The 25,931-nt window shown below is 47.1% G+C and overlaps 1 protein-coding gene across 10 annotated transcripts in view; it reads right to left on the bottom strand.

The window, feature by feature from the left end:
• The window catches only part of LOC132210852 (utrophin-like), a 245,844-nt gene that overhangs the window by 13,297 nt on the left and 206,616 nt on the right, over nucleotides 1-25,931 (bottom strand). For all 10 annotated transcript variants that reach the window (XM_059653528.1, XM_059653531.1, XM_059653524.1 and 7 more), the window contains one exon: nucleotides 2,811-2,947. In XM_059653528.1, coding sequence (XP_059509511.1) covers nucleotides 2,811-2,947 — 137 coding nt within the window. The remainder of the gene's footprint in view (nucleotides 1-2,810; nucleotides 2,948-25,931) is intronic.

Genomic DNA, 25,931 nt, shown 5'->3' with positions numbered 1-25,931 from the left:
GAACCTCTGTTGGTGCCTGTGAGTGAAGTGATGGGGGAGAACAGGGAGAGGAGAGATAAAGACAGAGAGAGAGAGAGACAGAGAGAGAGAGACAGAGGGAGAGAGAGAGAGCGAGAGAGAGAGAGAGAGAGAGAGCGCGCATGAGAGAGAGAGAGTGCATGAGAGAGAGAGAGAGAGAGAGCGCATGAGAGAGAGATGAGATGAGGAATTAGAAATGATGGGTGGTCAATACCTGGAGGAAAAAAAGAACAGTGTGTGAGTGTTAAGAGAAGCCGCTGGATGTAATATGGAGGCTATTGTTTTTTTTATTGTACTAAATGAAAAGCAAGTGTCACCTCTCAGTGTTAGGGGACAGGAGATGTGCATTAGAGAAGGAGATATCGTCAGCCTTGTCAGAGACAGCAGACAAGTTGCAAATGCATAGAAACTGACATTAAAGCTTTCTTATCAATGTGTAAAGAGGTGAGACAAATATGACGAGTCAATATTGTACCTTTGCGCTCAGTAAAATCATGGAATCATGAATCAGAGAACCCTTACAGTGTGGAAACAGGTCGGTCAGCCCAACATGTCCACACTGCCCCTCACAGCATCCCACCCAGACCCATCCACCTATAACTCACCTAACCTACACATCACTGAACACCTTGGGAAATTTAGCACGGCCAATCCACCGACCTTGCACATCTTTTGACTGTGGGAGCAAACTCGAGCACCCGGAGAAAACCCATGCAGGCACATCGAGAATGTGCAAACTCCACACAGAAAGTCACCAAAGGGTGGAATTGAGACAGTGGTGTGAACCAGAGCCACTGTGCTCTATATTATGCGAATTCAGCTGCAAGCATTTTTTTTTAAAGAAGGGAAACTTACCATCGTCACAGGATTAGAGTGGTTTCAATCTTCTATCAGCTTTGAGAACCTTATCCATATCTGCCTTCACAAGGGCAAGGTGATGGTAATGGTGTGAGACCGGTTAGTGTGCAGCAGCTCGCCGTGCAAAACATTAACGGCACTTTCATTGCTTTTTTCCTAGGGGCATAACAGAAAGACAAGAACATGAAAAAATCCTGAAATCTTTCTCCAATTTCAATCTCAAAGGGACCATCCGTTCCTCAAAAGTCATAACCAAACTGAACATGGGCCTCCTGCAGTGCCACAAATGATGCCACCCCAAAGTTGCAGGAACAGCAACTCATATTCCGCTTGGGAACCCTGCAGCACAATGGACGTGGCTGACAGCTCTGTCAACCACGAATGCAAGGAATGCTCAGTTGAGGAAGAATGCAGACATTTCGGAATCCCTCCAGCAGAAGATGATATCATTAGAACAAATGGATCTGTCTGGACAGTCCTGTTTGTAGATTTTGGGAAGTAAGACTCTATTGTTTGTCATCAAGGATATGGTTGAGTGATCATATTCAGACTGAAGAGACCAAGAATGTGAGGCTGGAGAACGGGTGCAGAACCATGCCTCTCGGAATTCCTGTGCGTGTCTATGCTTGGCTTGGGCTACTACGGTTACCTTGTCGCAGTGTCCTCTGAGAGGCGTGATTCTCCACCCATAATGCAACCAACGAACAGATACAATTGGACCCCCACATACAAACCCATACAGATCAAAACCGGAAATGACAGTACTCATGGTAACAGACTGGACAGTGTCAATTCCAGACAGAGTAGAATAACATCGTTTCATTGGAGGCTGTACCGATGATGTCACCGATCATGGTGACGAAACGTCTGAATGAGAAGAAGCCAGCTCGGCGAGCAAGTTCACAACCTCAATCAGAGAACTGGCTGTTTTGAACTACCTTGTTCAAGAGTTTCAGTTTTGATTTTGAATGTTAAATCTCGCTCCCACATAGGGATGGAGGATTACTGTTAACAGCTGCATTCTAACTAATTCATATCGAATCATTATTGTTTTGACCAGTCTTCGGGTCAGGCTCCCTCGGTGACTGAGTCTCCCAAATTGTTAAGTTCCCTCGTGAAAGACTCCCCTTCTTTACACACCCAACTAGATCTACCTCAGTTGGTATGAATTAAGCTGACTAAAAAGGATCTTTGTCTTGTGGATACCTTCCTATGTTTCAGAAGGAGTCAAGATAACTCAGGGTGACACGGTGACTCAGTCGTGAGTACTGCTACCTCACAGCACCAGGGACCTGAGTTCCATTCCAGCCTCCGATGACTGTCTGTGTGGAGTTTGCACATTCTCCCCTTCTCTGTGTGGGTTTCTGCTGGGTGCTCTGGTTTCCTCCCACAGTCCAGAGATGTGCAGGTTAGGTGGATTGGCAATGCTGAATTACCCACAGTGCCCACGGATGTGTAGGTTAGGTACATTAGCCATGGGAAATGCAGGCTGACAGGAATAGAGTAGGGGAATGGGGATGGGTCTAGGTGGGATGCTCTTTGGAGGGTTGCTGTGGGCTTATTGAACTGAGTGGCCTGTTTCCACACTGGGGATTCTATAAAACTAGCTTCTCCTGAACTCGTGAGAGAGTGAGTTTTATCAATTGCTAAATGCAAGAAGTCATAAGGCACCACAAATATGCACACGTTTGAAACAAGAAATTTGCTCAAAAACCATAAAAGTTAAGAGGGATACGGATACTTCAGCCTTTGGATTGTTTGTGAAGAATAGAAAGTGGGATGTTGTGGCCACCAAGTTGGGCGATGCCCGTAATGTTGATATGAATTCAGCAGTTAATTTTGAGATTCTTGTTGAAATTCTTTTGACCTTGTTTCCCTTTTGACATTGCCCAGGTTTGCAGAGCTCAGAGCAAGAGATTTTCTTTTCTTCTTACCTGCAGCATAGAGCGATGAAACGGCTGTCCCAGAGCCGTGACCTCCGCAACTCCTGAGACCACACGAGCACATTCGCCCAGGAATACACACGGACTGATACGAAAGAACTATCGGGATAACAATACTCAGCGTGCTACTGGAAAAGACAGCATGTACAAACAGAAAACAGCTGTAAATAGTGTCAAGAGGTGAAATCAAGTGATAAAGCTAAATTCATGGCTCTTTGCTTGCGTGCTCTTTGTATTCAGAACAAAATCAACAAATAAATAGCACATTTCTAGGTTGACGGGCATGATTTTATAGCTATTACAAAGACATGGTTACAAGGAGATCAACACTGGAGCTAAGTGCGCAGGGCTATACGGCATTCCAAAAAGACAGGCAGGAGGGAAAGTGACTGTAAGCAAAGAAATTAGTATGAGAGCAAGAAACGATCTTGGATCGGAAGATCTAGAATCCAATTTTATTTATTTGTTAATGGGAGGAGGACATCCCGAGCTACGCAGTGTTTATTGTCCGTCCCTAATTGCCCAGGGGACAGTTCAAAGTCAATCATATTGCTGTGGGTCTGCAGTCACATGTAGGCCAGATCATGTAAGGGTGGCAGTTTCCTTCCCGAAAGCACATCAGTGAACCAGGTGAGTTTTTCTGACATTTGGCAATGAATTCATGGTCATCATTATATTCTTAATTCATGATTTTCTTTTATATTGAATTCAAATTCCACCATCTGCTGTGCTGGGATTTGAACACAGGTCCCCAGAATGTTATCTCAGTCTCTGAATTAACAGTCCAGCAATAATACCTCTCGGCCATTTCCTCCCCCATCGTGGAACAAGAAAGCCTGTAGCTGACTCCCACTTGGGAAAAACAGTGAAGCAGGAGCTTCTTAAATGGGCGATCGCATCTCCTTACATTTTAAGACAGCCATGGATAATCAGGACCTTGTGGGAAGGGACGAAATTGGGGGAGGGAAAATTACATCAGTGTTAGGTAGGAGCTGAGCAGTATTAATTGGGAGGAGCTTTTATTGAACAAGTCAACATTTGATACGTGGGAGTTATTTAAAGACCTACTGATCAGCGTTCAGAACTGGCCTATTCCAGGGAAGGAGGAATGACAAGGATGGCAATCTAAGGACATACGGACATAAGAAATAAAACAGGAGTAGGCCATCTGTCTCTTCCAGCTCGTTCCGCTGATCTTTTTTGCGGACTCAGCTCCACTTACCCTCCCATTCACCATAACCCTCAATTCCTTTCCTGTTCAAAGATCTATCTGTTTTGGCTTTCAAAACATTCAACAAGGGAACCTCAACTGTTTCAGTGGGCAGAGAATTCCACAGATTCACAACCCTTTGGATGAAGAAGCTCATCCTCAACTCAGTTTTCAATCTGTTCACACTTATTTTGAGGCTGTGCCCCCAAGTTGGAATTTCGCCCATCAGTGGAAACAATTTCCGATCCATTTGTTTCATAATTTTAAAAGTTTCTATTAGATCACCCCTCATTCTTCTAAATTCCAGTGACTGCAATCGGAGTCTACTCAATCTCTCCCCGTACAGCAACATTTTTAATTCTGGAATCAACCTCGTGAACCTCCTTCGCACCCCCTCCAGTGCCAGTACATCCTTTCTCAAGTGAGGAGACGAAAACTGTACAAACTACTCCACACCAAGCCTCACCAGCACCCTATACAACTGTAGCATACCCTCCCGATTTTTAAACTGCATCACTCTCGCAATGAAGGACACTGTTCCATTTGCTGTCTCAATTACCAGCCGCATCTGCAAACTACCTGATTCAGACACAAGGCTGCCCAGCTCCCTCTGCGGAGCAGCATGCTACAATTTTTCACCATTTAAGCAAGACTCCATTTTTCCATAATTGCTACCAAAATGGATGCCCTCACATCTCCCATCATTGGACTCCATCTGCTAGACCCTTGTCCATTCACTTAAACTTTCTGCATCCTTCTGCAGATTTTCATTGTCCTCTTCAGACTTTACTCTCTCACTCATTTTAGTGTCATCTGTGAACATAGAAAAATACAGTGCAGAACAGGTCCTTCAGCCCTCGATGTTGCACCAACCTGTGAACTAATCTGAGCCCGTTCCCTCACACTATCCCATCATCATCTATATGCTTATCCAAGGACTGTTCAAATGCCCTGAATGTGGCTGAGTTAACTGCATTGACAGGCAGGGCATTCCACGCCCTTTCCACTCTCTGGGTAAAGAACCTGCCTCTGACATCTGTCTTTAATCCATCACCCCTCAATTTGTAGCTGAGCCCCCTTGTACAAGCCAACATCATCATCCTAGGAAAAAGACTCTTACCGTCCACCCTGACTCATCTTTCTCTGATCGTCTTGTATGTTTCTATTAAAGGCCCTCTTAGCCTTCTTCTCCCCAATGAGGACAGACTCGAGTCGCTCAGCCTTCTCTCATAAGACCTTCACTCCAGACCAGGCAACATCCTGGTAAATCTCCTTTGCTCCTTTTCCAATGCTTCCGAATTCGTCCCGCAATGGAGCGACCAGAACAGGTCGCACGAGCGTTTTGTGCAGTTGCAGCATGACATCACGGCTCTGGAACTCAATCCCTCTACCAATAAAGTCGAACACACCGTATGCCTTCTTCACAGCACTATCAACATGGGTGGCAACTTTCAGAGATCTATGTACATGGACGCCAAGGTCCCTCTGCACATCCGCACTACCAAGAATCTTTCCATTGGCCCAGTATTGTACCTTCCTATTATTCCTCCCAAAGCGAATCACCTCACATTGAACTCCATTTGCCACCTTTCCGCCCAATTTTGCACTTTATCCAAGTATCTCTGCAACATGCGACATTCTTCCACATTGTCCACCACTCCACCGACTTTAGTGTCATTTGCAAACTTACTAACCCATCCACCTATGCCTGCGTCCGAGTCATTTATAAAAATGACAAACAGCAGTGGGCCAAAAACAGATCCTTGAGGCACACCACTAGTAACCGGACTCCAGGCTGAATATTTTCCATCAAACACCACTGGTTGCCTTTTTACCGAAAGCCAGTTTCTAATCCAAACTGCTAAATCTCCCTCAATCACATGGCTCCGTATTTTCTCCAATAGCCTACCGTGTGGAACCTTATCAAAGGCTTTACTGAAGTCCATGTACACATCGTCAACTGGCCTTCTCTCATCCACATGCTTGGTCACCTCCTCAAAATCTCCATGAGGTTTGTGAGACACGACCTGCCCTTGACAAATCCATGTTGACTATCTCCAATCAAATTGTTGCTTCCGAGATGATTATAAACCTGATCTCTTATAGCCCTTTCCAAAACTTTTCCTGCAACGGACCTAAGGCTCACTGGCTGTAATTGCCTGGCTCATCTCTACTGCCCTTCTTGAACAAGGGCACAACATTTGCAATCCTCCAGTCCTCTGGTGTTAAACCTGCAGACAATGAGGACTCAAAGATCAAAGCCAAGGGCTCCGCCACCTCCTCCTGAGCTTTCCAGAGAATTCTCGGAAAAATCCTCTCAGGCCCAGGGGATTTATCTAGCTTCACACCTTCTAGAATTGATAACATCTCCTCCTTACTAACCTGAATCCTTTCAAGTCTAATAGCACGTATCTCAGTCGTCTCCTCGACGATATTCTCCTCTTCCTCAGTGAAAACAGATGAGAAATATTCATTTAGCACCTCTCCGATCTGTACCCGGTCCACACACAACTTCCCACTTCTGTCTTTGATTGGCCCTATTCCTACCCCAGTCATCCTTATATTCCTCACATACCTTGAGAAAACTTTACGGATCTCCTTTATTCTACCTGCGAATGACTGCTCAGGACCCCTCCTTGCTCTTCTTAACTCTCTCTTTAAATCCTTCCTTGCTCATCTGTAACTCTCCATCGCATCAACTGATCCATCTCATCTCAACATCACATAAGCCTCGCTCTTCTGCTTAACGCGAGATACAATTTCTTTAGTAAACCACGGTTCCCCTACCTTATCACTGACCCCTGCCTGACAGGGACGTACCTATCAAGGACACGCAATATCTGTTACTTAAACCAGCTCCCCATTTCGATTGTCCCCATCCCTTGCATTTTGCTGCCCCATTCTTTGCCTCCTAAGTCTTGCCCAATTATAATTGCCTTCCCCCATCTGTAAGTCTTGCCCTGTGGCATGTTCCTCTCCCACTCCATCGCTAAACTAAACGTAACCGAATTATGGTCACTCTCTCCAAAGTGCTCATCTACCACTAAATCAAACACCTGGCCTGGTCCACTGTCAAGTACCAGATCCAGTGTGGCCTCCCCTCTTGTCGGCCCTTCGACGGAGCGTGTCGGGAAACGCTCCTGCGTGCATTGGATGAAAACTCATCCATCCGACGTACGAGAGTTACAGCATTTCCAGTCAATGCTTAGGAAGTTAAAGTCTCCCATAATGACCACCCTGTTCCTTTCACTCCTGCCCAGAATCGTTTTGCCAATCCTCTCCTTCAGATCCCTGGAACTTTGCAGAGGCCTATTCAAAAGCTCCCAACAGTGAGGCCTCTCCTCTCCTATTTCTGACATCAGCCCATCCCACCTCAGTCGACCAGTCCTCCTCAAAAGTTTTTTCAGCCTCCATTATACTGTCCTCGACAAACAAAGCCACACCTCCCCCTCTTTTCCCACCTTACCTGATCTTACTCAAAGATCTGAACCCTGGAACCTGCAACATCCATTCCTGACCCTGCTCTATCCATGTCTCCGTAATGGCCACAACATCGAAGCCCCAGGTACCTATCCATGCTGCAAGCTCACCTCGCTTATTCCGGATACTCCTGGCAGTCAAGTAGACACACTTCAATTCAGCTTGCTGTTTGCCAGCACACTCCTGTGACACTGAGATCCTGTCCATGTCCTCTCTATTCTCTTTCTCCTGTGTACTGAAACTACACCAGTTTCCCATCCCCTTGCTAAGCTAGTTTAAACCCACCCGAACAGCACTAGCAAATTTCCAGCCCAGGATATTAGTGCCCCTCTGGTTCAAGTGGAGACCGTCCTGTTTGTCGAGGTCCCACCTTCCCCAGAATGAGCCCCAATTGTCCATGTACCTGAAGCCCTCCCACCTGCAGCATCCCTGCAGCCACGTGTTCAGCTGAAATCTCTCCCTGTTCTTTGCCTCGCTATCACTTGGCACGGGTAACAAACCAGAGATAACCACTCCGTTTGTTTGAGCTCTCAGCTTCCAGCGGAGCTCCCTGAAATCCTGCCTGACGTCCCTATCCCTCTTTCTACCTATGTCGTTGGTACCTGTGTGGACCATGGCTTGGGGCTGGTCACCCTCTCCCTTCAGGACCCCAAAGACACTATCCGAGACAACACGGACCCTAGCACCTGGAGGCAACGCACCAATCGTGAGTCTCTTCGGTTTCAAACAAGCCTTCTATCTGTCCCTCTAACTATTCAGTCCCCAATGACTAACACTCTCCTCCTATACCCCCTTCCCTTCGTTGCAAGAGCGACAGACTCTGTGCCAGAGACCTGCACCCCAGTCAGTATTGAGGTAATGCCTCATCGTAAGGAGGTCAGAATTGACCGAGTGGCAGATATTTAGAGGGTCAGTACTGAGGCAGTGCACAACCGTCAGAGGGTCAGTACTTCAGGAGAACCCCATTATCAGAAGGTCAACACGAATGGAGAGTCACATCGTCAATGGTTCAATCCTGAGGAACACTTCATTATCATAGGGTCAGTCCTGAGGCAGTGCTTCATTGTCAGAGGGTCAGTATTAAGGTTTAGAATTGAGGGAGTGCTATCTGATTATGTCACTCTGACAATGAGGCACTGCCTCAGGAATGAGCCTCTGACAATGAGGCACTTTCTCAGTTCTGAATCTCTGACAAAGGAAGCATTCCCTCAGTGCAAACCCTCTGTCTGGACCCGATGTCAATGAGGCACTCGCTGAGTACTGACCCTCTGACAAAGTTCCAATAGCTTACTACTGACCTTCTAATCATGTGCCCCCTACCCCATTTCTAAATCTGTTACATTGAGGGCACTGCCTCAGAACTGACACACTGGCTATAAGGCAGTCCGTAAAGACTGACCCGCTGATCATGAGGCTGTCCCTCAGTTAATGACCCTCTAACTATGAGGCACTCCCGTAATTCTGACCGTCAGGAGCTACCTCAATGTTGACTCACTGATATAGAGGCACGGCCTCAGAATTGACATGCTGACGATGGGGCACTTGCTCAGGACAGACCCTCTGATAGAGCTGCAGGTTTGATATTAGAGCAGTGATGCACCGCGAGCAGGTCAGTATAAAGGGAGTGCCACACAGTCAGTGGACCAATATTAGGGGAGTGCCACACTGTCAGAGGATCACTCTTAATGGAGTGCTGCACTTGTGGTGAGTGAGTACTGAGGCAGTGCAGCACTGCAAAGGGTCAGTAATGAGAGAAAGCTCCATTTTCAGAGGGTTAGCACAGAGGAAGTGCTTAATCAGAGAGTTATTTCAGAGAGAGTGCTGTATTGTCAGAGTTTCGCACTGAGGGAGTATCACACAATCAGAGGTCCAATATTAAGGAAACAATGCACTGTTGGAGGGTTGATCTAAAGGGAGGGCTGCACTGTCAGAGGGTTAATGATGTGGGAGTGCTGAAATATCACAGAATCAGTCCTGAGAAGTGCTGCACATTCAGAGAGTTAGTGCTGAGGGAGTGGTCTAATGTGAAAAGATTGATATCAAGGGGCACTGCCGAAGGATCAGTAGTGCAATACTGTCAGAAAAACAATATTGAGGGAGTTCTGCTGTGTCAGTGGGTCAATATTACAGGATTGCTACACGATCCACGTATCAATGTCAGACAGTCAGTCCTGAGGGAGTGCTGCACTGTTGGAGGGCCAATATTGAGTGTGTGCGACACTCAAGAGGATCATTTTGTTGGACTTGTGCACTGTCAGAAGTTCAATTGTAAGCAAGTGCCACACTGGTAGCGGGTTAATATTATGGGAGTGCTGCGCTGTCAGACGGTCAAAGATGAGGGAAAGCTCATCATCTGACAGGGCATCACTCCCTTCAGACGAACCCTCAGGCGGTGCAGCACTCCAACAAGTTAGTTTCAGAGGCATGTTGTCCCATCAAATTGACCCACTGAGACAGGAGCATGCACTTAATATCGACCCTCTCACAATGCTGCACTGCCTTAATATAGGCCCTCTGGCAGGGCGGCTCCCTTTCAGTACACACCTTCCGACAGCACAGCACTCTCCCATCATTGACCCTCTGACAGTGCAGTACTCTCTTAATACTGAATGTGTCACACTGCACAACTCCATTAAAATTGACCCAATCAATCCATGAATATTTGCCCATTGACAGTGCAGCTCTTCCTCAGTTCTGACTCTCTGACAGTGCAGCACTCCCCGAAATACTGTCAGAGGGTCAATACTGAGAGAATGCTGCACTGTCAGAGTCAGCTCCCTGCAGTCCTATCAGATGTTCAGTATTAAAGGTATGCCGCATTGGGAGTGCGTGAGCGTCAGTGAATTCTGCACTGCAAGAGGGTCAACAATGAGGAAGAACTGCAATGTCAATGTAACAGGGTCAGAACCGAGTGCCTCACAATCAGAGGGTCAGGATTGAGGTCAGAATTGAGACAGTTACGCAGGATTAGAGTGTCAGTGCTGTGGTCGAGTAGCACTCAGAGGGTCAGTACCGAGGGAAAGCTTCATTGTCAATGGATCACTTCTGAGGCTGTGCTACTTTGTCAGAGGGCCGTACGAATGCGGTGCCTCATTGTAATGGGATAAGAATAGAGGGAATCGCACAATCGGAGGATCAGTACTGAGGTCCTGCAGCACTATCAGCAGAGGGTCACTACTGATGGAGTGCCTTGTTGTGAGAGGGTCAGTGCTGAGGGAGTGCATCGTTGTCAAAGGATCAAATTGAGATGATGCCTCATTTTAATATGATCAGTTTGAGGTAGTGCAACACTGTCAGGGGGCCAGGAGTACTGAGGAAGAGCTGAAAATCCCCATGATTAAGGGAAGACCCTCATGTTTAAAATGTCAAAACAGAGAGAGGGCATAATGGCCAGAGGGTCAGTTCTGAGTTTGTACCTTGTTGCCAGGCGGCTCGTTATGAGGGAATACCGAATCTCTGGGAGTGGCTAATCTGTCAGAGTCAGGACTTGAGGGACTGCTGACCGTCTCTCAGTGCTGTAATTCCCCAGCACTGACCCGCTGGCACACTCTTACTGTTGACCCTCTCAGAGGGCAGTTTCCCTTTGTACTGACTCCCCTCAGTGTAGCACTCCCTCATTGCTAACCCAACTCTGTGTAGCATACCATTAATATTGACCCTCTGACAGTGCAGTGCTCTGTGATGACTCACTGTTCTGACAGTGCAGTTCTCCCTCAGTAGTGACACTCTGACAGTGCAGCACTTGCTAAAAATTGGCCTTCCGACAGTGTGGAGCTCACTCATTGATGACACTGACAATGCAGCACTCCCTCAGTACTTACTCTGCAACACTTCAGCACGTGCTCATCATTGACCCTCTGACAGTATTGCAGTCACTTAATATTGAGCCTCAGTCCTGGAACACTGTCTGAAGATTGACCTCCTGACAGTGAAGCTCTCCCTTAATATTGACCCTCTGAGAGGGTGACTTTCTCTCAGTGCTGACCCTTCAGTGGTGTCGCATGACTTACCACTTTCCCATCACCACCTTATGCTACCGCACCCACCCCCCCCACCGCATCAACATCATCTTTCTGAAATTGTTGCATTCCCTGAATTTTAACACTCTGATAATGCAGAATTCCTTCATTATTGACCCAATGAGAACATAGCAGACCCTTCTTATTGACGCTCTGACAGTGCAGTGCTCCCTGAAAACTGGCCCTCCCTCAGTGCAGCACTCCCGTAGTAAAGAGCTCCCCGGCCTGACCCCTATTCAGTGCTGAGCTGCACTCAGTGCTGAACCCCCCCACCCTGAGTGCTGACCTCCCGTAAGCTGAACCACTACAGTGCTGCACTCCCTCATTGTTGACCGGCCACTGAGTGCACATCCCCGCTTAGTGCAGCTCTCCCACTGTGCTGGCTCCCCCTCAGTGCTAACAACCCACAGTGCAGTACCCCCTCAGTGCTGACCACTTTCAATTCTGATACCGCACTCCTTGTCAAGGAGACAGAATCAAGGCAGTGCGACAGGATTAGAGTGTCAGTGCTGTGGTACAGTAGTACTCTGAGGGTCAGTACACAGGGAAAGATTCATTGTCAATGGGTCAGTTCTGAGGCTGTGCTACTTTGTCAGAGGGCCATACTAATGCGGTGCCTCATTGTGGGGTTGACACTGAGGGCGGTGTGGGTGAAAAGAATGAGAGTGTGTTGCACTGAGCAGGGACAGCATCATAAGAGTGCTGCACTGAGCAGGGTCAACACTGAGGGAGTGCTGCACTGAGGTCGGGTTGGCATTGAGAGGTGGTCAGCACTGAGGGAGTGATGGGGTGTTAGCACTGAGGGAGTGCTGCACTGAGGAGTACTCAGCACTGGGATGGTGTCAGCACTGGGGAAGTGCTCCATGAAGGGGGTTTCAGCAACGAGGGGCGAGTTTGCACCGAGGGGGATCCAATACGAAGGAAGTACCGCACTATCTGACGATCAACAATAAGGGTGTGCTCCACTCTCGGAGGGTCATTCTTGAGGAAGCACCGCGTTGTTGGAGAGTCAGTACTGAGGGAGTGTTGCATGGTCAGTGTCATCACTGCGGGAGCTCTACACTGTTGGAAGGTCAATACTAAGAGTGGGCTGCACTGTCAGACAGTCAATGATGAGCTAGTGATGCATGTGCGACATTCCCTCAACTCTTAACCCATTACAATGAGGCACTGCATTAGTATGGCCCTCTGACAAAGTAGCACAGCTTCAGAACTGACCCACTGATCATGAAGCTTTCCCTCAGTACTGGACCTCAGAGTGCTCCTCAGCCACAACACTGACTCTCTAATCCTGCAGTACTGTCTCAATTCTGACCTCAGACCTGACCCTGTTACATTGACATTGCAGTTCTTCCTTACCATGGACACTCTGGCCATGGGACACCACTGTTGGCCCTGTTGCAGTGCAGAATTCACTGACACTCACCCTCTCCCATACCTTCAATACTGAATGTCTGATAGGACTGCGGGCAGCTGACTCTGACAGTGCAGCATTCTCTCAGTATCGACCCTCTGACAGTAATTAGGGGACTGCTGCATTGTCAGAGAGTCAGGACTGAGGAAGAGCTGCACTATCAGAGGGCAAATATTAATGGAGTTGTGCACTGTCACAAATTCAATATTAACAGAGGGCTGCACTGTCAGAGAATCAATGATGACGGGGCAGTGCGTTGTGAAAAGACCTGTAATAAAAGGCATGCAGCCTGTCAGAGGGACTAAACGGAGTGCTTCACTGTGAGAGGGCCAACATTAGTAAATGCTCCAGTCTCAGAGGGTCAATGTGATGGGAGAACATCTCTCTGACATGATCTTGTTGGCGGGTCAGCGCTGACGTAGTGCTGCACCGTCCGAGGGGTCGGAGAAAGGGAGTGATGCACGACCAGGTGATCAGGGAGTGCTGAAGTGAGGGGGTCGTCAGCAATAAGTGGGTGAGCTCTGAGGGAGTGCAGCACAGTGTGGGGTCAGCACTGCGGGAGTGCTGTTCTGAGGGGGATCAGGACTGAAGGGGGTCAGCACTGAAGCAGGTCAGCGTTGAGGGAGTGCTGCACTGAGGGGTTCAGAATAAAGGGTATGCTACACTGAATGGGTCAGAAATGAGAGGGGGGTCAGCACTGAGGGAGAGCGGCACTTGAAGATGTTCAATATTACTGTGTCCTGCACTGTGAAAGGGTCAGTATGAAGGCAGCACTGCAATATCAGAGAGGCAATGATGAGTGTGTGCTGCACTGCTGAAGGGTTAAATTTGAAGTGGTGTCCCACGGCCAGAGTGTCAATGGTCAGGGAGCATGGCATTCTCAGAGTGTTATTGCTGAGAGAACACCAGTATGACGGAGGGTTAATACTGTGGCAGAGATGCACCGTCAGAGAATCAGTCATCAGAGAGTACGCAGTGTTGGAGGGTCAGTACTGAGGGAGTGTTTCACAATCAGAGCGTCAGTTGTCTGGCAGTGCTGGAAAAGCTCAGCAGGTCTGGCAGCATCTGTGGAGGCAAAAACAGAGCTAACATTTCGGGTCCAGTGACCCTTCCTCAGAACTGTTCTGAGGAAGGGTCAATGGACTCGAAACGTTGAATCTGTTTTCTCCTGCACAGATGCTGCCAGGCCTGCTGAGATTTTCCGGCAACTTTCTTTTTGTTCCCGACTTACAGCATCCGCAGTTCTTTTGTTTTTTATGTCTGGCAGTGCTTGTTTGCTTGTGACCTTCTGAAAGCACAGCACACCCATAATCTTGGCCCTGTGACAGACCAGCACTCCCTCAGTACTGATCCTCCAACAATGGAGCATTCCTTCAATACTGACCACCAGCGCAGCACTTTATTTCCGAGAGTAGTCTGAAAGAAACTACCTTTGCTTACCGAGAGACACAGGGAGAGCAAGTGCGTATTCTGTAGGTGACTCAGGATGTATTGTAACCTTAACAAGTCAAACAATATTTCAGATTAGTTTATAATTAAAGATTATTCTAACTGTCTTCCTGGAAAAGTACAGTCCCTACAACATGGGGCTGATACTAATACACTCACTCAGAAGTGACCCTCCAGCAAAGCAGCCCTGCCTCAGAACTGACCCTGTGACAATGAGCTACTCCATCAGCAGTGAATCTGTAATCACGTGGCACTCCCTCAATTCTGAAAACATTACACTGAGGCACTCCGACAAAGGCCTCTGCGTTTTAGGGATTATTTACAGTGATCCCTGTGTTTTACAGGTTATTGAAAGGGGTCACTGTTTTCAGGTTTATTTTCACCCTCCAATCTTGCAGCACTCCCTCAATTCAGGCGTGTAGCAGTAATGTCTCCAGACTGAATCTCGAAAAGTGTTGCAAACCCTCAATTCTGATCTGCTCAAAATGAGCCACTGACTGAGTATTGGCCTTCTGACAAAAAGTCACTTATTCAGAACTGGCCTTCTGACAATGTGACACTCGTCCACATCTGACCCTCCAGCAATGAGGTACTGCCGCAGAACTGATCCGCTGACAGTAAAGCACTGCCCCCTCAGTTCTGACCCTCTGACAGAGCTGCAAGACTTCAGGACTGAACTTCTAATCATCTTGTACTCCATCAACTCTGAATCCAATGCACTGAGCTACTGACTCAGTATTTACAGTCTGCTCCTCATACACCCTCAGAATTGACCCTAAGGCAATGTGACCCTGCCTCAGAACTAACGCTGTGACAATGAGGCACTAACTCAGCGCTGAATCTCTAATTGTGTCGCACTCCCTCACTTTTTAGGCACTCCTTCCAGACTGGCACACTCTCAAGGCTGATCCTGCAGCAATGAGGAATTGCCTTACAACACAGCCACGAACAACAAGGCCCTCTTTAGGACAGTGTCTGATAACGAGGCACTCACTTGGTTCTGAGCCTCTGACAATGAAGCACTTGCTCAAGTCTGACCACATTAAAATGAGGCACCCACAAACTGATCTGAAACACCTCAGTTTCGACCTTCTGATGGCTCTGAAATGCCTCAGTTTATATCCTCTGACCGCTCTTTTAATTCTGACACAATTACAGTGAAGGTCAGCCTCCGTGCTGACACTCAGAGTACATCACTCCCTCTGACAGTGTTGCACACCCTGAGCATCACTGACAGTTTCAGCGTTCCCTTAATATGGACCAACTCACAATGCAGCACTCCCCTAACATTATTATTTATATTGACGATCTGACAGTACAGCCCACCTCAGTGCTGACCCTCCGACAGCGCAGCATTCCCTCATTACTCACCCTTTGATACTGTAGCCCACCTTTGGTAATGACACTCTGACAGTGTCACACTCCCTTACTATCGGCCCTTCAACAGTGCAGCACTCCCTCAACGATGACACCGTAACGATGCAGGATTCCCTCAGTCCTGGCTCTGCAACAGTCAAGCATTCAATCAACACTGACCCTCTGTTCGTGCAGCACACCCCTAATATTGATCCTGTGACAGTGCAGCACTCCCTTAATATTGGCCTTCCGACAGAGTGGCACTTTCTTGACGAAGACACTCTGACAATACAGTTTTCCCTCATTGCTGATCCTCTGGCAGTGCAGCATTCTGTCATCATTGGCACCTTGCCAGTGGAGCTACATGCTTCTTATTGACCCTCCACGGTGCAGCAATGCCTCTCCACTGACTCGACAACATTAATATTGATCCCTGAACGGGAGGTTCTCTTCCATACCCACCCCAACAAAGAGAAGCCCTCCCTCATCTTTAACCCTCTGACAGTGCAGCACTCCCTTAATATTAACCCGCTGCCAGTGTGGCACTCTGTTACATTGCAGAACTCCAACAAAGTGATCATCCGAGTGTCGCGCACACACTCAATATTGACCCTCCAACAGCGTAGCCCTCCATCAGAACTGACCGTCTGACATTGATACACTGATAGTGTCGCAATTCTGTAATATTGACCCCCACTGACGCAGCAGAACTCTCTCAATATTGGCCTTCGGACAGTACTGCGCTACTGATCCTTCGCCGGTGCCCCTTGATATCAATCCTGTGACATTATTGCACTCCCTCAGTACTAACTCTCTGAACGTGCAGCACTCTCTCAGGTCTGATTCTGCGCTATTTCAGCACTCCCACGTCATTAACCCTCTGACAGTGCAGCACTCCCGTTATATTATATTATATTTATCAACCCTCCAACAGTGCACTATTTCCTTAATATTGGACCTCTGATTGGACAAGCTGACAGCATCTCATGTTCTTTATCGACAGAGAGTCAGTTCTGTGGTAGTACCTCATTGTAATGGGTCAGAGTGGGTCTAATCAGTCCAACCCCAAACCTAACCGCGGCTTCAGGCCTAAGCCTAGCCTCAGGCCTAACACTCACCCTCAACATAAGCAGAAGCCTCAGCCCCAAACCAAAATGTTGTCTGAGCTCTAACCCTAACCATAGACTCAGCCCTAAGCCTAACCTCAGCCTTAACCCAAAACCTCTCCCGAGTCCTACCCCGAACTCCAAATTTAACCTCATTAGTAGCCCTAACACAAGTCTCATCCCTCACCCTAACTCTCCCCTCATCCAAAACCTCGTCCAATCCTCACACCTAACCCCTAGCCTTGGTCCTAACCCAAACCCTAACCCTCGCCACCCTCTCACGCTCACCCTCATTGTTAATTAGTGAGTACTGAGGTATAGCAGCACTGTCAGAGCATCAGAATAGTGGGAGTGAACTATTGTCAGACTGTCGATACTGAGGCAGTGTCTCATTATAGAAGGGTCAGAATTGAAGCAGTGCCACACTAACAGAGACTCAGTACTGAGGTACTGCAACAGCGTCAGAGAATCTGAACTGTGGGCGTGCATTATTGTCAGAGGGTCATGATCTGAGGCAGTGTCTCCTTGTGAGAGGGTCAGTACTGACAGAGAGCCTTCCTTGCCTGACGGTCAGTGCTGAGGCACTGCTTCTTTGTCAGGGGGTCTGGAGGGATAGTGTCTCATTGTTGGTCAGTCCAGTGTGAGGCTGTAGCTCATTGGTGGAGGGTCAGTCCTCAGGGTGGGCGGATGATGTGGAGGTGCTGGTGTTGGACTTGGGCGGACAAGGCTGAGTATTGACACTCTGCTACAAATGCACTCTCTAAGTTCTGACCCTCTGATAAAGGCAAACTCCCTAATTGCTGACACTCTGCCAAGCAGGCACTGGCTCAAACAGACCCTCTGACAATAGGCCACTGACCCGCTGATACAGCTGCAGTACCTCAGTGAGGCAGTGGCACTCCTTGAATTCTGATCCCATTACAATCAGGCACTGCGTCAGTACTGACGCTCTGCCAAAGAGGTACTGCCTGAAAACTGATCCAATGACAATGAGGCACTCCATCAGGACTTACCTCTGACAGTGCTCGATGACCTCTGTACTGACCTTCTAAAATGGGTGGCACTCCTTCAATTCTGACCCCCTGACAACATAGCCCTGCTGCAGTGCCGACACTCTGACAACAATGCATTCTCTGAAGCCTGATCCCCTCAAGATGAGGTCATACTTCAGTATTAACACTGACAAAGAGTCACTTCCTCTATATTGACCCTCTCATTGTGCGGCACACCCTCAGTTCTGATCTTACGACAATGGTGCACTTTTGACCAGCTGACAATGGTGCTCTCCCTCAGTTCTGACACCTCCACAGTTCTGCACTACCTCTGTACTGACTCTCAGTGCTGACCCTATTCTGATCCATTACAATGAGGCGCTGCCTCACTTGTGGCTGGAGAACAATGATGCACTCCATCGATTCTGCGCCGCACACAGTGCTGTAATACTTCCGGACTGCCCTGTAATTGTGTGGCACTCCCTTAATTTTGACCCCCTTACACTGAGGCTGTGCCTCAGTATTCACCTCTGAAAATAATGCACTCCTACAGATCTGGCCCTCTGATGCTACTGCAATAACTCAGTTTTTATCGGCTCGTCACGTGATTAGCTTCAATGCTGATGCCATTCCACGGAGGCAGTTTCTCAGAACTGACCTTCTAACAATGGCGCTCCCTTCGGACTGTCAGATACAGCCACACTCCCTCCGTTTTGACCCTCTCATCACGTGGCAGTCCCTCAATTCTGAACTCCTCACAATGAGTCGCTAACTCAGTATTGACCCTCTGACAAAGAGGCACTCCCTTAGGGCTGACCTTGCACCAATCAGATACTGCCTCACACCAAACGCTCTCGAATAATGAGGCACTGCTTCAGTACAGACCCTCTGACAAAGACACACTGCCTCAGAACTGACTCTCCAGCTATGGCGACCGGCCACAAAACGGACCTGCTGACAATGAGGTACTTCCTACCATCTCGAATCATGTGGCATATCTCTAATCCTGTGGCCCTCTCTCAGTTCTGTCGCCATTGCATTGAGGCATTCCCTCTTCGTTGATCCTCTGAACTCCCTCAAGACTGACCATCCACCGTTGATGCACTACCTCAGATCTGACCCACTGACAGTCCTACAATCTGTCACCATTCCATGTAGCATTCCAGCAATTCTGACCCCATTTCAATGAGACGCTGTTTCAGATGGTCACTCTGAAAACGAAGCGCATTCTCAGGACTAAATCTCTGAAACTAAAGCACTTCCTCAGTACTAACTCTCTGGCAGGCAAGTATTGGGGGTTAGGTTAGGGCTGAGGTTAGACTTGGAGCTTAGGCGAGGGTTGGGGTTGAGGCGAAGCGTTAATTGGGGCTGTGTGTTATGGTTCATTTTAGGGCTGAGGCCATAGCTCGTGGTAGGGCTGAGGCTCACTTTAGGGCTGAGACTAGATGTTTGGTCTGAGGATCAGCATTAGGGCTGAGCGTAGGGAGGGTTTACGCTGAGGATAGGGTTAGGGTTAGGGTTAGGGTTAATGCTGAGGTGAGGGTTAGCCTGAGGCGAGCGTTTGTATGGGTTTAGGGCTGAGGCTGGGTTTAGAGTCAGGGTTCGGGCAAAGAGACGCTGCCTCAGAACTGACGTGCTGACAATTAGCCAGTACCTTAGGTACTGATGAGCTCATAAAAAGGCCGCTCTCAGCACTGACACTGCAGCAATGAAGTCTTGCCTCACAACTAACTCACAAAGGGCTCATAATTGAGCAAGTGCCGAATGATGAAAGGGTGCGGACTGAGGTGTTGCACAACTGCCAGAGGGTCAGAACTGAGGTATTGCATCATTATCAGATGGTCAATACTGCAGCAGTGGCCCACTGTAATAGGGTCAGAAAGGTCATACTGAGGTCTTGCAAGATAGGGTCAGAACTGTTGGAGTGATTCATTATCAGAGGGTAGGCACGGAGGCATTGAAGCATTGACAGAGGGTCAACACACTGTCTGTATTGAACATGTGGCAATAATGTTCTGACTGCATAACATCAAGGCACTGCCTCAAAACTGACCCTTAATACTGACCCTCGCACAGTGCTGCATTGCCTCAGTCGAGATGCTGCATTCGTGTGGTACTAGCAGTTCCAACCCCATGAATAGGATGGGCTGAAGGGTAACATTTCTTGATATTTGAGAAATGGTTGACTTTGAATGAGTCCTGTCAGCATTCCTGTTTTACAGTTAATTTTATTTCTGTAACTGGTTTTTTTCTTTGCCAAGTCGTTTGTTACACCGGAGCAGAGGGAGCATTTTGTTCCTCGGCACTGGACGTCATCTCGGAATGAGACCGCGAACGGTGCCAGGAACAACCTCAGCCTCCAGGCCAGCCGTTGATCGAGGGGTCCCTCACGGCCACAAGAACATGAGGCTTATTCTTTTTTACTCTCTACTTGTTATTCTTTTTAATTACTCTTTCTCCATCTTTTATTTCCTCAATAAATGTTCATCTTTCAGAAAATTGGCAAGCATTCCTTGAACTGCACTTGATAGAATCACGAAAGAACCACTTCGATGCACGCTGTCATCAAAAACACACCATTATTATGAGGCACTGCCTCAGCATTGATCCTCTGACAATATCGCACTCCCACAGATTTGACCCTTTGACAACGAAGCAAGGCCTCAGTATTGAAGCTCAGACAATGCTTCAATCCCTCAGTTCTGATCATCTGACAAGGAGGCACCTTTATTTCTGACACTCTCACAGTCGCAATATCTCAGGACTGACCTTCTGTTTGTATGGCATTGCCTCACCTTAGAATGAGGTGCTGCCTCAGTCTTGACCTTCTGACAATAATGCACTCCCACAGTTCAGACCCTCTCATATTGCTGCATTTCCTCAATACTGACACGAAAAATGTGTGGCAGATCTTTAGTGCTGATCCTTTGACAAGGAAGCATTGTCTCAGTATTGACCACCTGACAATGATGAACTCTCACAGGGGTCAGGACTGAACCCCTGTCAATGAGGCACTTCTTCAGTGCCCGCACTCATTATTCGCCTTCTGACAAAGCTTCAATACCTCAGTACTGACCCTCTCACAGGGCTGATCTTCTGTCAAATCTAGAGAATTAATACAGAGGAGGTGTCTCTTATTAGAGGGTCTGCCTGAACTCTTGGTTGAAGTGTTCAATAAATTGTGACAACCTGAAAGAAGTCATTCTTCCCTGAATTAGTAGGCAACCAATTTGAAAATGTGGCCTCTGGTCGTAAAATCTTTCACAAATGGGAGTAATCTCTACGGATATACACTATCAAGCCTGTTAAGAATCTTAAATGTCGAAAAAATAAGTTTTTTTATAATCTTATAAACTCCAATGAATGTAGCCCAACTTTCCTAAGCATAGCAATCCCCTCCGCCATTTCCGAAATCAACCCAGTCAACATGAGGTGTTCGGCCTCCGCAGCACTCGCTCTGTGGCCGTACATGACTTGTAAGTTACCATCCTGCTGCTACGACTCTACTTCTATTTACGATGCAGTCCTCTGTCCACCCGAGCATACTACCCTTGAACACACGGGCTCTTTTCTTTTGAGACACCTTTTGAGCTGTACCTTATCAAATGCTTTGTTGAAATCTCAATGTACTACACCAACTGGTGGTCCTTCATCAGTAATGTTTGTTTCCTTCTCAAAGCACTGTAGCAAGTTTGTCAAGTATTATTTCCCCTTTATGAAAGGATGTTAACTCTGTAGGATGTTATAGCACACTCAGTACCCTGTTATTTCATCTTTCATTGCCGGCATGAACATCTACCCAGGTTGAGCTAAATTGGCAATACTTGCTTCCTATTTTGTCGAAGTATCTTTGTAATAATGGTGTTATGTTCACAATCTTTCAATCCTCTGAGAATTTTCCACAATCTAAGGATTCTTGGAAGATTATCATCAGTGCCTCCATTGTATCCGTAGCTGCGTTGTTCAACATGAGAGGATACAGCGCATCATACCCCTTGGATATTTTCTGTCCTGATTGGAGTCATGTTTGGAATTCTGTGCAGTGACATTCACTTTTAACAGTTTGCTAAATACTACCAGGAACAGAAATTGTCATCCAGCTGCAACTAAACTAAAGCTTTCAGCACAGCAAGAAGTCTTTCAATTCATTATGAACCTAATAACTCCTGAAAAGGGCAATACAATTTGCCTCAGTCCATAAATGTTCTTCCTCCAACATCCTGAGATGCATCATCTGTATTTCTTCAAATTTACCACAGAATCTGTTTCACTCACCCTTTCTGCAATACGCATGACAACAAATTGACATTTTTAGTCCCCCTGTAGCCTCCGTTGCACACGTGCATTGTTAGATGATTATTTATTTGTGTGCCTGCTTTTTTGCTCGAATGGAGAAAGGTAAATTTCTGTTCTTTTGTCATCAGAACTATTGCCTCCTCACTCTCATCTTCCTTGTTTTATCCTGTGCTGGAATATTTCATTTGTTGACATATCTGAAATATGTTGTTGAATGGATCGGGTTTTGTAACATTGCATTCCCCGAAGACCATCTACCGATACTGTTGCTTGTTCTAACAGTTATTATCTTGCAGAGAGGAAAATGCAGTTTGAAAGCAATGGAACGTTATCGATGAAGAAGTTGATGCATAAATTGCTGCGATCTTCCAAACTACAAACTCACCTTCAATTCTTTCTCGGTCAGAGCATTATGCCGGCGCAAATGAATCGTGTTCTCAATGGGACTTCCAAAACCATGGAATTGAATTTGCATATTGATTTCTTCTTCCCTCTTCAGAAATGCAAAGTAGTATCGTGATGAAGCTTCCAAGGCGATGATTGTGTCCTTCAATGAACGGAAAAGTGACTTTTAGATTCATGGAAATATTTCACTACTTCTATAGACATGAAAGGCAAACATTCTCCCTGCATATGACCCAGTCTCATTTTATCGTATCTTTCTGATTTTACATGCCACGGGATAATCATTGCAGTGTAACAGAAATGTTGATCATGGAAATTTATCACTGTTTTCATAAATAATGGCAAATTTTCAACATCTTGCAATTGTATCAAGGCTCAGTCTCATCACACCTCGCCTGCTGCACAAAGGCATTCTTACACTGCTTTCAATGTTAGGGCTCAAACAAAACACAATCATGACACAAATGCATCAACACACTACTTTCAATAGGATCTGATATCCTTGCCAGGCACTGGAGGGGTTGCGGAGACTGGTGAGTGGATAAAGTCGTTCCTCTGTTCAAGCAGGAAAACAGGGACTTTCCAGGAAACTACAGACTGGTGAGTGTCTCATGTCTCAAAAGTATGGGCTAATAAGGGACAGCCAGCATGGCATTATGCAGGGCAGGTTATGTCTTACCAAGTCAGTTGAAGTTTTCACGGAGGTGACAAGGGTGATCAATTCGGGTACAACAGTTGATAACATATACATGGATTTTACAAACGTTTTCAACAAGGTTCCTCATGGTATGCTCATCCAGAAGATTAGGATCCATGAGATCCATGGTGACTTGGCCTGCCCATATAAGGCAGACGGTAGCGGTGGAAGGCTAACAAAGATAACACAGTGTAGGGCTGGAGGAACACAGCAGGCCAGGCAGCATCAACAATGTCAGCTTTCCTGTTCCTCTGATGCTGCCTGACCTGCTGCGTTCCTCCAGCTCCACACTTGGTTAACTCGGATTCCAGCATCTACAGTACTTGCCGTCTCAATGGTGGAAAGCTGTTTTTCTGGCTGCAGCTCAGTGACGAGTGGTGTTCCGCAACGATGTGACTTCTGCTGTTTGTGATATATGTAAATGACTTGGTGGCAAATGTAGACGGAAGATGAGTAAGTTTGCAGATGATATGAGGACCAATGGACTTGTGGACAGCATGGAAGGTTGTCAAAGGACACAGCAAGATACAGACCAATTGCAAACTCGAGTGGAGAAATGGCCGATGGAGTTTAATCTGGGCAGGCATGAGGTGTTGCATTTTAGGAGACCAAGTGTTAAGGAAAGGGATACACAGTTAATGGCAGGACCCCAAACAGCAGTGAAGTCCAGAGGGATCTTGGGGTCCTAGATCATAACTCCCTGACAGTAGCCACACAAGTAGATAGGGTGGTCAAGAAGGCATATCGCATGCTTGCCTTTATGCTGAGGGAAACTCAGTGCAAGAGTCAGGATGTCACATTGCAGCTTTACAAGACTTTGTTGAGACCACACAGAGTATTGCATTCAATTCTGGCCGCCACATTACACTTACGATGTGCAGGCTTTGGACAGGGTGCAGAAGAGATTTACCAGCATGCTGACTGGATTAGAGGGTATGAACGAGGAGGAGGAGCTGGAAAAACTCTTCGTTTTGTCTGGGGCAGTAGAAGCTGAGGGCAGGCTTGATAGAAGTCTATAAAATTAGGAGATACATAAATACAGCTAACGGTCAGAAAATTTCTCCCCCGGAGTTGAAGTGTCCACTATTAGGGGGCATGCATTTAAGCTGAGAGGGGGGGTAAGTTCAAAAGAGATGTGAGGGGCAAATATTTCACACTGAGCATGTTAAAAGTGTGGAATACATTGCCCGGGGTGGTCGTGGATGCAGATACGATGAAAGCATTTAAAAGGGTCTTTCAGTTAAGTGCACGAATATGCAAGGAATGGAGGACTATGGATCAAGGACAGGCAGAAAGGATTATTTCATTTGTTGTCATGTTTGGCCCAACATGGTGGGCGAAAGGGCACATTCCTGTTGCTGTCGTGTTCCAAATTTTATGCTCACTTGTATCATGATTACAAAAAGTAGGATTGGGAAGAATTTTTGAGAAGCGTTTGAGAACATTATTTCATGTCAGGACAAACGGGATAAGGATTAGGTGACACAGCACAAACAGATTTTGGAGCCCATGATGAATCATAGGGACCTCACAAGCACCAATGATCAGAGGGATCTCAGGATCTTGATGTGTATGCCTGTGATCCCCCAATGTAATGGACGAGGTCGTTGAAGTGGTTTGGAAGGCACATTGGATACTTGTCTTTATTAGACTTAATATTCAGTGATAGAGTTTCAGAATAGGCAGGGTATGTACAAAATGTTGGTTAGACCCAACAGTGAAGTCAACGATGAGAAAATGCAGTGAGACTTGGACAACGATCAGGCTTGGCCTGATAAAGGATAAGTTACATTTGCACCATACAAGTGCTAAGCAGCAATTAGCTCCAACAAGAGAGAATATGACCATATCAAAAAAATTCCATGTCCTTACACTCACATCATCCTTACATTTTTTTTTAAATGTGCAAGTGCTATGCAAGCCATGCAAGGCTACGGGCCAGGTGTTGGAAATCAGGTTAGAACAATTCAGTGCTTGTCCTTGACTGTCACAGAATCCGTGAGCTTAAGAATGTATTTCTCCTGTATTGTAGACTACTGAGGTGCTCGGCTATCCACTAAACCAAGGTTAACACTGATCTAAAACTAAACTGGGTCAGTTATAGAACCAGCAGTAGCCAGGTCCATGGTACAAACCACCCTGCTGTGGGACAGGGTCAGGCAAATCCAAGTGAGCGAGCGTGGTTGGAGACTCATTCATTGGGGGCATAGATTCTGTCGCCACATTTGAGACACCAGGGCTGTGTGTTGCTTCCCTGGTGCCAAGGTCAAGGACATCTCTGAGTGGTTGCAACAAATTCTTAAGGTGGAGGGTGAGCAGCCAAAGGCCACCGTGCACGTTGGTACCAATGACATAGGCAGAAAGAGGGAAGACATCCTGCGGACTATGGACAAGGAGTTAGCAAAGAGGTTGAAAGGCAGGACCCAGAGGGTAATAATTTATGGGTTGCCACGAGTGCCACATGTTAGAGAGTTGTCATAGAAAGATAGGTGAGATGAATGCATGATTAAGGAGCTGGCACAGGGGGCAGGGTTTCCGGCTCATGGATAATTGGGACCGTTTCTGAGCAAGGGGTGACCTGTGCAAGAGGGATGGGAGGCAAGACGCTGTGAGCGGGACAGGACAGAGGGGACAAGTCGTTGTGAGCGGGTTACGACAGAGGGGACAAGTGCCTGTGAGCAGATCAGG

Source organism: Stegostoma tigrinum, chromosome 21 (genome assembly GCF_030684315.1).
Source record: "Stegostoma tigrinum isolate sSteTig4 chromosome 21, sSteTig4.hap1, whole genome shotgun sequence".
Taxonomy (NCBI): domain Eukaryota; kingdom Metazoa; phylum Chordata; class Chondrichthyes; order Orectolobiformes; family Stegostomatidae; genus Stegostoma; species Stegostoma tigrinum.
This window is presented reverse-complemented; position numbering and strand designations above follow the sequence as displayed.